This window comes from Alligator mississippiensis, chromosome 12 (assembly GCF_030867095.1).
Source record: "Alligator mississippiensis isolate rAllMis1 chromosome 12, rAllMis1, whole genome shotgun sequence".
NCBI classification, from domain to species: domain Eukaryota; kingdom Metazoa; phylum Chordata; order Crocodylia; family Alligatoridae; genus Alligator; species Alligator mississippiensis.
The window spans coordinates 21,412,097-21,425,779 of NC_081835.1; the positions used below are offsets into that span (position 1 = coordinate 21,412,097).

At 41.7% G+C, this 13,683-nt stretch overlaps 1 protein-coding gene across 1 annotated transcript in view; it reads left to right on the forward strand.

The window, feature by feature from the left end:
• The first annotated feature begins 712 nt into the window (after positions 1-712).
• The window catches only part of ARHGEF3 (Rho guanine nucleotide exchange factor 3), a 303,899-nt gene continuing 290,928 nt past the window's right edge, over positions 713-13,683 (forward strand). The window contains exon 1 of the mRNA XM_019495453.2: positions 713-860. Coding sequence (XP_019350998.2) covers positions 788-860 — 73 coding nt within the window. The 5' untranslated portion in view covers positions 713-787. The remainder of the gene's footprint in view (positions 861-13,683) is intronic.

Below are 13,683 nucleotides of genomic sequence, written 5' to 3' on the forward strand. Positions count from 1 at the left end.
AGGAAGGGGCAAAAGAGAGTTTTGGGGTTACTGTGTACCCCCTGTCTGTGTCTTTAGGTATAACAACACAAATAACAACCTGGATCAGGGCGCTACTCTGTTGGTTCCTGGTCAGCGCCTACCAAACAATCAGTCCTTTCCCCAGTCTATGGTACTTCCACTCATCTTTGTCGCACGTTGTTTCCTAGTAATTCCCCTAATTTCCCTTGACCAAAAAGGATTCTTGCAGTGCATTTGCTGCTAGTTCAAGCTCCTTTCTCCACAACCCAATGCTTGGTATCATCTCTGCATTTATTTTTTTCAGTGCTGCCTTTTGATGGAAACATAAATGATTAAAGGCAGCCGAATCTCACCCTTGCCTGCAGTCCCCTTCATTTTAATTCATGGGTTTTTTTCGGGGGGGGGAGGTTAAGTCTCCATTTTTTTTGAACGTTTCAACTCTCGATTTGACTGCTTCCCCTTCGCCCGGCAGTCACGGGACTTCCCTCGTCCCGTGCATTTTGCCTTTTTTTTGTTTTCCCCCTTGACGCCTGTGGCCAGTTACTCGCCTGAGAGGGAGAGCGGCCGGCGGCTCGGGCAGGGGCGTCCTCCTGCCCCCTGCACTGGCCCGCGCTCTCCGTGGCTGGGCAGGGGTCGCGGGAGGCCCGGCTCGGGCTGGTGCTGCGAGAGGAGAGGCCGGGCCGGGCCGTCGCTGGAGCGGCGAGGGGCGGCGCGGCGCGGCGGCTCGGCCCCGCGCCGGGGAAGCCCGCGCCGCCGAGGAAACTCCCCGCGCCGGGAGAGGCGGGGAATGAGGAAGGGAGAGCGAGAGAGCGCGGGCGGGAGCCGGAGCCGGAGCCGGAGCGGAGTCGCCGGCCGGGGCGGTGAGTGGCCGCGGGGGGCCGGCGGGTGCGTGACCCGGGAGGGCGCGGGGAGCCCTCGCGGGACGGGCTGGGGCTGAGCGCGGCTTGCGGAGGGGGCAGCTCTGAGCCGCCTCGTCCCCCAGAGAGGCTGCCCTGCCCCAGTGCCTCGCATCTAAGACGAGCCGCAGTGGGATTGGGGGGGCGGTTCCCACTCCCGCCCTGAGCCTGGGTCAGACCCACAGCAGCCGCTTGCCCCCCTGGTCCCCTCTGCCCCGCCGGCGGCAGGGGCTGCGCGCGGGGGAGCGGCCTCAGCAGCCTTGACCGTGAGGGGGGCAGGAAGGGGGCAGAGGCCAAGGGGGGGCGGCCTGCCCGATGACCTCCCCTCTCCCAGCTACCTGATCCTCCCCTCTCCCAGCCGCTGCTTTCCCTTCTGTACCAGTTGGGAGGATGAATTGAAGATGACCCTCCGATAACAAAACAATTATGACAAACTCATACATTTTCTATCTATAGAGTCTAATGGAGTGGGAGGAGGGGTAAGTTAAATGCAGGGCTGTCTCAGAGTCGAGTAAATACAGTATATTTCTCCAGGTAGAAACTACCATGCTCGGGGCCTAGGGCTGGACTATTCTGTTTAAGGTGAAAGGAAAAACAGATATAATTTCTATTGGAATGAGGTAAAGACAACCTGGGAGGCTGTGAAGTAGGAGCATCGGGACCAGGAGCAGCTGACAGTCGCAGTGCAGAACAAAGGCTGGCTGGCGGCTGGGACAGAGAAACCATTCAGAAGCAGAGAGGGTCGGTAACACCTGTGGAGTGAAATGTTTAGAAGGGATCAGGTAGATTATAATGAGCCATAAAGTCAATTGACTTCCTCAGTGCTGCTTGACCAGAAATGTTGCTGCTGCTGGAATCAGAGTGGGGTGCAACATGGATCTGCCCCCATGGTACAGAATTTGGTTCCTTAGGACCTGAATGCTGAGGATGAGCACAGATGCCATGCCTGGGTCTCCCCCACTGCAGTTGGATACAAAATCACAGTCTAAATTAGCATAGCTCTAGCCACTAAATCAGGCTGATATCAACACTTTCTGCTATCCAGCTATGAGATAAATTGTAATATGAAACAACTGGAAGTAACATGCACATAGGAGACTGTGGTGGGTGGAAATGGGTGGGTCAGGTGTGATAGTCTGCAGTGATTTGCCATAGCGTGTGAAAATGTAGAGAAAACTTGAGAGAAGTTTTGTAATTTGAAGGGAAGACCCGACCGCATAGGCAGCTATATAAAAAACATATCTTCCCTTTTTTTTTTTAATTTTTTTTTTTTAGTTTGTTACTTTGGTGCTTACTGTGCCTGTAATTTTACATAGGAAAATCTCTCTCTGTTTCTGAGAGGAGTTTAAAAGCAACAATACAGCAAGGCCCTGTGATGTGCCAAGGTAACATGTGTACTGTAATCTTTTGGCCTCCCTTCCCACACGCACTCAGACCTCAGTTCCGTTTTTGGAGTCTGCAGTTCACTCTGAGATTTGGTTTTGTGCTGGTCGGTCTGGCTGGATTCCAAGCTGGAAGCTTTAGCTTGTGCGTAAAACCTGGAGGGGTTTGCTCTGAAGATTGTTCCCCCGGCCCTGCTTTTAAGCAAGTAAGCTATGAAAACACAGGGCTCATAGTTACGATCTGTTTGTTTGTGCCATTTGTGATTTGAAGTCAGTGGCAGCTTCAGATGCCTAAATATGGAGATAACAACTAACCCTAGGCCTCCAGGTTTTTATTCGTAGGTATTTTTGATTGTAATGCACTCAGCCCGCACACCTGGGCTTGAACCTTGGAGTCTGCACTTGAACTTTAAAGTTCTGTCTATTCTCTTTATTTCTGATAGTTAATTTATTTGGCAGCTGACTAATAAATGAAGGTAACAATATACTTCAAGTGTATTCTGTATCTGCTTTTCTGGGGTTGCAATCTTTATGAATGTATCTAATCTGAAGCAATTTTTAATTCAACATGAGAAGAATTCTGGAGTTTTAGCATGTTCTTTGGAAGGCATTATTAATATTGAGGTTAATTTATTTGCTGTGAGTTGCTTCTTCCATTGCTGGGTGGCATTGGTGTCTGTACTTCAAAGTTACCGCTTGCTGCAATTGAGTACTGTATTGGCTGATGTGTGTTTTATACGTGTGTGGTATCTGATGTAACATTAAACCCTTAAAAATCTAAATTTAAGACACTGAATTCAAATTAATTTAATTTATCGTGCCACATCATCATCTAAGACTTTTTAAGGTCTTAAATGATTATGTGTTACATGTATTGAGCATGTACCTGGTCATAATTGGTGTGAATGAAATGTTTTAATAGCTGCTTATTCTGAATCTTTAACTTTCCAGTAGTTAAATCTTTAACTTTTCAGTAGTACTTAATTTGCCATTGGGGTCATACCAGTGTCTTAGGTTTCTAATAAGTAAAAAAGTGTATAATGATTTTGAGTATTACATGTGAAAGCATCTGCTCAATAAGTACAAATGCTATAATAAATGCACTACGAATCTCTTTTATTAGACCAACCCAAATAGTTGGAAAATAATTATTAAGCAAGCTTTCAGGTTCAAAAACCCTTCGTCAGGCTAAGGAAGTTTCAGCAGTTGGTGTGTGCTCTTCCTGGATGGAATGAAAAGTAAAGAAGCCAGGGGTGGGGCTGGTCTGCATATAAGACAGGTAGTCAGTGAAAATGTAGATAAACACCCTACACCCCTGCTTTGAATCTCTTTGAAGTTTTCTGTGTGCAGAATTTGACTGCAAGCAGCTTACATTGGGTTAAATCTCATGCTCCTTCTCAATAATAGTTCAGTAAGAGTTGCCATTTTTCCTTTATAATATGGCAGAGGGATCTTTTTAATGGGAAGATGTCAAAGGATTTTGTTGGTGTAAGCCAGTCCCTTCAACATTATTTTCAAGTAGTTTATGTTTAATTTTCTGGGTCTCTCTATCTATTTATTTATTTATATTTTTAACCAAGATCTATTTCAGTGGAATAATTATTATGTTCCCTACGAGGCTGTATTGAAATGTCATAAAAAGTGACTGAGAGAATCCAGTCCACCTATCTGATGCTTAAAAGCCTGAATGCTTGTGTACAAAACTGGAATAAATGACAAAGTGACAAAGACCCTGTGTACCTGAGGTTGTGAGAGGATAAAGAAACAAGAAGTAAGGCTCTTGTGAAATTGCTTCCTTGTGGCGCTTTTCATTTGAATACCTCGAGTATAACAGAGATTTTAACTGAAAGACTTTTAAGCTCTGTGAACCCATGTGTCTCTGCTGACTTTTGCCCCTTAAGTTTTAAGGGTTGTCTTGGGAGTTCTAGTTGCATGTCTCCCATGAAATCTGTAGCAAGCCAGTGGCTAAAATCCTGTGGAAGTCTTAAAAGCATGAACTGATAACAAAATATGGCATGATTGCAATAGTGTGCAAATAAACAGCTCTATTCTCTAATAATCTGTGAAGAATGGATACTCTTACACTTCTGTTTTGATAAAAACAGCTCCAGAATAGCTATTATGGAATAAATTGCTATGTATAACACATGCGACACATGAGCTTAACTAAAGCATGTAGTTTTCCATTTACAGCACGAGCATGCTTAAATGGCTTACTTTGTCTCCTAGAAAATGTAAGCAGTTACTGGAATTTACAGCCGTGTTTTTATTTGCATCTGATTAAGTTACAGATGCTTAACTCTGAGGATCAAGCAAAAAGAATTGAGGTGCTTGACAGGTGTAAGGCTATTCAGACCATTGATGACTAAACAAGAGAGTGTATGGATCAAATTATATGGTGGGTTGGTGGGTATGGACAGATGTAACAATTGGAGCAACGGACAGAAGCTGTTAGGATTCAGCTCTCTTACATCTATCTATCTGCATGATTCTGTGGCAAATCAAGTGTAGCAAAATGACTCCAAGTTTCACCCTGCTTCATTCAGGATCAAAGAGCAATTTAGCTTGCTTGTATCTCTGCAGGATCATGCAGACCTAGTAGGTAAATAATAATAGTTGCTGCACCCTTGGGAGCAGCAGCTAGCCCTCACCTTCTAAAACAACTAAAATATACATTTTTCTATATCCAGTAGTGCAGGGGTGTCAAACTCATTAGGCCCTGTGGGCCAGATGAGTAATGCAGAGCCAGTCAGTAGGCTAGATAGGGCAGTCTGGCTTGGGCCCTGCGTGCGTGGGCCCTGAGTGCGCGGAAACAGACCTACGTTCCATCTGCCAGATGGAAAAAAATGTAAAGTATTCAATCTGACAGCATTTAAAAGGTTAATGCCATCTTAAAATAATGTTAGTGAAGTATTAGAGGAGACTTTAGAAATGCAAAGAAACAACATGCTAAAAAAAAGTCAAAAGGAGCAACTTGCTATACAACGTGACACTAACTGGGTGATAAACAAACAGCAGTCTGGCTTGGGCCCTGTGTGCCTGGGTGGTGCATGCTTTAACCCCAGCCCAGCATTTAATGCATGGGGCCAGTCAGACCCCGGGGCAGCACCATGGGCCAAATGATAGGGCTCTGCAAGTTAGATCTGGCCCACAGGCCATATTTTTGGATACCCCTGCAGTAGTGGATCGAGGATGTTGAAAAGTGGATGTGGCAGTGGTGGCAACTCACTGCTCACTTGTCTGGCAGTGAGACTGGAGCTCTCAGTAGTGACCCATCAGTGAAGAAGGCTGTGACTGCACCATCATACCCTCTGTGAATCTGCCCTTGTGTTTGTGTCCACGCTTGTGTGTGTGCGTTCACAGATATGCTAGGCTTATTTCTCTCTAATTACTTAACTATTCTAAGTACTCTGATTATATATACTGTTATAATGGGTTTGCTTAGGTGAATGCTTTTGTTTCTGTAGAAATAATTATAGTAGTTAAACCTTTAATATAGACACCATATTACCGCTATAAATGTATCTTATACTGTTATAGCTTATTCCTTTTTCTGTACAAGATTACTGTACTAGTGTAAGTGCATTATTAGGTTCATTGTACCACTTTACTTGTTGTATAGTATGATACAGCTTTTGTGTCCTAAAAATTCTGCAAGTTTCTAAGCCTATGTGAACTTGTGAAGTTGTATGGGGGATATCTAGACTTCTGTGGTTTTCTTTAGAGCTGATACAGCTAACCGAGGGAGGATTTTTATGAAATTTGACTCTAAAGTGGACAAGGTTCTTTGGGTGAATCAGATATCTTTTATTAGACCACCTTAAATAGTTGGAAATTTTTTTTAGCAAGCTTTTGGATTTAAAAACCTGAGACTGAGGAAGTCTCTGACTGCCTGTCTTGCACACATACCACCCCACTCTGGTTTCTTTACTATTCATTCCATCCAGGAAGAGCACACACCAACTGCAGAGACTTTCTCAGCCTGACAAAGGGTTTCTAAACCTGAAAGCTTGCAAAATTTTTTCCCCCCAACTATTTAAGTTGGTCTAGTAAAAGATATCTGATTCACCCAAAGAACCTTGTCTGCCTACATCCTCAGACCAAAAGTAACAAATGGCTGTCAAAACTCAGCATTTTTCACCTGTTGTATAGATGTCTAATAGAAGTGGAGTGTTGGTTATAGCTGTGTTGGTCTAAGGAAGCAGACGAATTCTCCTGACCCAATCAGTTGCCATGTTGAGCATCAATCCTTTAAACTGCACTTCATGGGAATATATTCTAAGGTGAACGATGGAAGGTAGGTGACATACTCTTCCTTTACTCTTTATATACAAATCTGTTAAGTAACCTTAACAGACTTGAGAAAAGATATTGATCGATATTGTTCTTTTCCCAGCACAAGACGTTTGAGACAATAATAGTGATCGTGTTTTAAGGATATTTTTTGTGGATTGTCCAAAAAATCATGACTCAGTGCACAATTGTATACAGGATTAATCTCCTAAATGCTAAAAAGGTTTATGCTTATCAGAAATATTCTGGGAGGAGAGAAAAATATTTAAAAAAGAAAAAATGATGAAGGTACAGAAAATAAGCATTTTTCTGCAGCTTGTGTTGCATCAACAATTCTTTGTACATGGGTCATTTTGTAACAGTTCAGAGGTGGGTTGTCTGTGCTTTGAAAAATTTTCAAAATATTTTACTTAAATGTGACATGTTGGAAGTAATCTGTTGTATTTCATGAAAACGTAAATTTATGTTGTTTGGAAGCATCTGTAATGCATCCTTCTGGAGTATTGTACCATAATGGTTTTTTTTTTTTTTTTTTAATGTTTCAAAACCTTTGAAAAGACCTTTTTAACTTAAAATATCTTTCAGAAATGACTAGTTGTCATTGTGGTACATATGTGTTGCTGCTTCCCCTTTAAAATAATACTTTTGAAAAACACTTAAAATGCTTTGTTTTAAAGTTTTATGCTTTGAAAGGGAGAGAGTTAAATTAAGCTCAGTTGTTATTAACTGCATGAGTCATTAGAATTGGGAACAGAAATACTTCTCATAATCTTTGGAAAGAATATTGTTTTTTTGCAAAGTGTAAACCTGACAAAACACAAAGCACCAGTTTAATAAACTAGTTGTACTGCTTGTACATGAGAGAATCAAGTATATTAACTGAATTATATAAGCAAAATCAGCATTAGTTTTTGCACCTGTGTACTTTTAAAACTTCGGCTGAAGTATTATAATATCATGTCAAGACTAGGAGCCAGGATGTATCATTAATAACTTTTTAATAACATTTTGTGGAAAAGGAGTCAGAATTGCCAACTTTCAATTGTTGGACCAGTATGTATTGATGACACAGCATAATCCATTTTGCTTGCCTAACTTCTAATAGCAAGGTGGAGTGTTTGAAAAAATTAGAATTATTAAGACAAACCAATTAGATCACTCAGTTGAGAAAAGAGAATAATGTGTTGCAAAATGACAGGTGAGATATTTAACTCCACTGAATATTATCACTGTATCTTTTATTGCTATTAAACTTTATAAATTATTACAACATAAATGTCCTGGGTTGTGAAGATTCAGTTAATTCTTGTGTAAATCTCCTGTATGTTTTAAACATTCCATTTAATTCAAACCATTGTGGATTCAGAAGATTAGATTGAATTTTTTCTAATCCTGTTTTGAGGCAAATTAGGTAAAGACTGTTTAATATGTTTAAATTAGTGAGTAGTGTAGAATGATGTTGTACATGTGATGGTCCAGAAGATATGAGACAGGCAAGGGTTTCTTAGGGAGATCTCTTTTAATGGACCAACTATGTAGTTGGGATAAAGTTAGACAAGTTTTCCAATGCAAGGCATTCTTCAACAGGTCTCTCTGGTCACAGGTAAACCAAAGGATCACATCCTGTGCCTGGCTTCCTGTGAACAGAGACCTGATGAACAGCGTCTTTAATTACTGGGAAGTACCCTGAAAATTGAAACATTCGAGCTACTTCTACACTTTTATTTAACAGTACAGTTAACAATAGCTTCCACCCTCAGAGACCATGATTAAAAACCAAACAAAAAAACTTCCAGTTTTTTCCCTCAAAATGAAATAATTAAAAAAAACCCCAACTTTCTTAAACAACGAAACTATTAATTAAACAATTCTCCAGGCTTGTCAGTGGAGAAATGCTACATGTTTTTACCTTCTGCGTCACTAGTTTATGTTGCTGCAGAGGTGTCAGAATGCTTCAGTCTTCAGGACAGGTGCAACACTATCATCAGCACTGCATGTATCCTATCAATTTGCTTACATGTTAAACTAGTCTGATTTGTAATGTATTTGGTTAACTTCCTCCTTATCTGGCTTCTGGTACTAAAGAAGAGCTAAGTGTCTGGTAAACCAAAGGATTAGATTAACTTGGAACAATACCTCACATCAGGTCATGTTTTGTGGTGGTTCTGGCTTCAGTGTGTTACGGTTTTATGTGGTTTCCTGTGGCTTCTTACCACTGTGTTCCTGTGTGTAGAGATTAATTGTGACATTCATGTTATTCCAAGGTTAAGCATTTTATCCCCACATGCCTTAGTAAATAGCCTAACTACAGTCAGCAGAAGGATGGCACTCCATAGTCCTGGCTCTAGACCAACTTTTTTAGTGTCTGTGTGCTGCAGGCCCCTCATCCACACATTGTGTGGGCTTCACGTCTTTGGGCTGTCTGTCATGCATGCCGCTCCATGTGAGCTCCTCTCCCCGCCCCCCCCCAACGCTGCACATTTCTTGTTATGTCACATCTCCCTTCCCTGTCCATGTACTGCATGAGCCCCTGATGTGCCAAGCGAGTCCCCCCACCATACTGTATGGGTCCTGATATGCACCGCAAGCTCCCATTGCTCTGATGTGTGTATGTGCTGCAGCATGTAGCCCCCTTGTATGAGTGGATGCAAAATGCAGTGTCTAATCGTCATGTGGTTCTCTCTTGTACTTGGCGAGCAACTCCTGTTGCACCACACTGGTGTAGATGCCATGTGGGGTCCCCAGGTCTTCCTGAACCCTCTAGCCACAACCTCTGTCAGCCACACAGGCCACCCCACCCTACCCCACTCCCAGGGAGGGGGACAAGCAGTGGAAGCTGGAGGAGGGAGGTGGTGGCCAAAGACTCTGATAGCAATAGCAAGAGAGCAAAGTGGGGAGCTGCATCTGGCCCAGGAACGCAGGGGCCACAGTTTAACCCCTGGGGGGCCACATGCTGCCCATAGGTCACCAGTTGGACAGCTGTGCTCTAGGTTACAAAATTGTTACATTTGGGGGCCCAGTCCTTTCCTCTGGGTCTAATGCAATTGCCAATATCAGGCCCTATTGTAGAGATTTTATTTTATACAGTAAGTAAGCTGGTCAGTAAGAGCTACATTAAGACTGCGTTTGTTATCCATGTATGTGTTGTATAGTGACTGAAAAACTGTTACTATTAACCCTGGGCCAGATCTGAGCTGATGATGACCTAGGAGTGACAAATTTTGTGCGCTGTATAGTTTTCTGAGCCACCTGTTCCAGTACATTGTTATGATTGTCTTTGTCGACACGCAAGCAGTTTTATACTTTATATAGAACTTATCTGATCCCCTCAGTGGAACAGAGCTGATGATATATGCTGAGACTTACATGGTCTGAAAAGTATGGGGAATGAGGAAAAGCACAAAGAAAGTATATATTAAAAAAAAAAAGGACTAAATCAGCTGGGTTCTTTTGAGCAGTAGATACATATTTCAAAAGCTGTATGGCTGCTATTGCAACTGAACTTCAAGGAGCTTAAATAATGGCGTGCTGCATATGTTAGACTGTAGTCAGAAGCTATTTGGAATAATAACTATAGTGCATGAGAAATCCTCACGGTATACTAATCTCGCATCAAAGAGATTGTGCAATGTGAAATCTCCCAGTACTGCCAGTCACTTGAGGGATTTTTCTACCACATACTACTATAAGAGCTTCTTTTAATTTATCTTAAGTATCTTGTTGGAAGGGCCTGGTTTTAAAATAAGTTATGCCAAGTGCATTAATGGTATGAAGGGGTATAGGCTGTAGCTGTGTTGGTCTAAGGACATAGGTAGACAAGATTCTTTGTGTAAATCTGATATCTTGTATTAAACCAATGCAAATAGTTGGAAAAATTCGTCTTAGATGGTATTAGCATGTTTGGCAACTACTGCAAAATATTTGAAAACTGTTTATTCAGGGTTTGGATAGACAATTGTTTACAGTATTAATGTTGAAGCAACTGCTTTATTTCATTACACAAACTTCAAATCTGCCCTTTAACAAGCTAGTTGCTTAAGGCAACACACTGCTAGAACCTGCAAATGCTGTCAAAATGTAACTTGTTCTGCCTGTTACTGTTGTGGGGAAGTGAGAGTAGAAGGCAGCAGAATTGTAAGCTCAATAGTTCGGTAGAAATTAGATATGTAAGGGATCTGTACATTTAGTAAAGAATTGGTAATGTGGCTTAGCAGATGCAAGTGTTCTTGACTGAGAAAATAAGAGACATCACTTTGGTAACTCAACCCCTCCCTGCACCACCCCCACACACTTATTTTTCTTTGTGGTAGATGCAGTTTATTTTATTGGTGCTATTCTTTTTCAGGAAAAGTAGTATTTAGTCCTATACTGAGGGATTTTATTTTAGCTCCTCCTTTCGAACAAAAAAATTTGGCAGTTGCTTTTTTGAACAAATGTACAAGATCGGTCTTCAGCAAGCTAGTGTTTTAGTGAAAAATAGAGAAGTAGAAAAGTGGAATACAGTGTATCAGAAAATACTGGAAAATGAAGGCAGAGATTGAAGGAGGACTGATAGGAAATACAAGTCTTTAGCATTCTATTACATTCATTGTGGGCTCTCTTATGAACTCCTTATTTTGATGGAGTTTTGCATGAGTAAAAAGTAGTAGAACAAAATGGTCCTTAGCCTGATGGATTGCATGCACATTTTCTTTACAAAACAAAATCAAGAAAAAAGATTTTTATGTAAGGAAATCTGTTGTGGATACAGGAGATTGACTAATTCTCCTAAATCTCAATAAACCATTTTAAGTTGCCAGGACCTGCTTGCAGCTTCAGAGTTGGTAACTCTGAAGCAGTTTTAGGTTTTCTGATTACTCCATTCCTACCAATTTTACATTACTGTCATGCACAGGCTTGTGTCCCTTTCTCCACAATAGAACCATACTTGTTTTACTGTATTTACATTTCCTTTGTGCCAACTGAAAGGGAATTGGACAACTTCCAATGTTGCCAACTCCAAATGTTAATGATAAGATCTTTAAAAAGTAATGGGTTTTGTTTTTTTCATTTGCTTTTGAATATTTGAACCAATAGAGTTATTGCTTTCAAGCATTTTTTTTGTTATAATGAAAGGTAGGAACCATTTTTAATTCTGTGATTTTTGCATAAAAGATATTTAGTTTTTAGGGTAGAATAACCCAGGTTTCTCTACTATCTACCCACTGATCCAGAAAATCTTATAGCTGCACAAATATTCAGGCAAGTTGGACTTGAAGTAGATTAATTAACTAAAAAGTTAAAGGAATGTATTTTAATGTGAGTTTCAAAGTATTTTGTATAGTAAAACTCAGGTTGTGCCAATAATAACTCAAGGTACTTTAAACAGGTTCTTAGCAGTCGCTCTTGCAATTTCCATTACAATCCACATTTAATTACATGGGCCTTTTTTGATCAGATTGACATGCACATTGTTTAACTCTGGTCTTTCTTCTACTATACTGCTGTCAAATGATCTAGAGCAGGGGTGCTCAACCTCTGGCCCGTGGGCCAAATGTGGCCTGCAGAGCCATAGGTATCTGACCTGTGGGGCATCCATGGATTGGGAGATTTGTGGCAGGGAAGTGGTGGCAATAAATATGGCCACCATCCCCCATTGCCAAATTCCCAAACTGCGAGCCCCATGTAGCAGGTTGGGGCCAAGTCATGCCCTGCTTCTCCCCTCCCGCAGCTGGATGAGGCTGGACTATGCCCCCTTCCCCCACAGTTCCCCTTTGGGGCTGGGCTGTGCCTTCTCACTTGCTGGCTACCCCCCCCCCCCCCCCAGCCCAGGTTGGAGCCAGGATGCCTCTTGGCCCTCCTCTGTGTGGCTGAATGCTGCCCTTCTGCAACCACCCTGTGCCAGATTTGGACCATCAGCTGTATCCAGCCCATGGATAGCCTGGGCACTGCCCATCTGGCCCACTGGACAAAAAAATGAGCACCAGTCATCTACAGATTGTTTGCAACTACCAAGGCTTTTGGGTCTATCTTTAGTTTGCATATCCTATATTTTTTGTGCAAAGAAGTAACATTGTGTTCTTTATAGAGCCAGGGCAACAGTAAATAGCTTAAAGTCAGTTTTAGTTAAGCCTGGTATCCCCCACATGCCCACCCCTTCCTCCAAAGAGAAAAAAGAAAAAGTACCATGGATCAGAGCTAAAGCTTCCTTCTCTATTTGAATATATTGATTTTCAGGGGGGATGGAAAGTTTGTAAGTGCCTATGATGTATAAGCCTCTGGTCTGCAGTCTTGACCATCCTCTTATAAAAGAACTCCCAGTACCATCCTTGGAAGTGTGTGGGAATAATTTAGTTTTGCATTTACGTATTATCATATTTTTTCAGAACTGGTGTTGCTTTAAATGCTTCCTTCAGTTTGTTAAACTCTTGTAAGGTTTGCGTCCTGTGTCCTTTGGATATATATGCACAATAGGAGTGTTTGTTTGGGCATCTGGGTTAAAACATCTCTACACAGTTCACCATTCCACCAGGCATGTTGGTGATGAGCTGCTTGTGCGCTTTGCTTTGTTAATTTCTCAAGCTTGCTGCTCTAATTGCACAGAATTTTTATTTAGCTTTCACTCAGCAACTCTAATCCTTCCCAAACTGCTCAGACCATTGGTCATGCTTTTCTATTGTTTCAGCACATTGAAACATTATCTTCGTAAACTTAAGTATCTTCTCTTCCACCGGAAATTTCTTAACATATTCTGGTGAAACTTCTCAGATATTGACTACAACCTAAATGGCAGCCTGAGGAAAGTGTTCTGTGCTTTGTTATGGCTTAGGGCAGCTGCCAGAATGCTGCTGACACACTGGGCGTAGAAAAATATTTAGCATTAGTCAGCACTCCCAGAATTCTTTTCTTCATAAGTGGTGGAAAATATCCTACTTATTTAGTTCCTTGGAGTCTCTACCTAAGTGATGGATCCATTCATTTTTTCTTTTGTGAGGACAGGTAAGCACACTCTGGATCTTCTGCCTGCTTTGTGATTCCCAGACCAATTAATCTAGCTCTTTTTTTAGTATCTGCTTTAGACAAAAGAACTTTCTTATGGACATGAATTGTGGGTCAGTCTGTCTTTCAGGTAT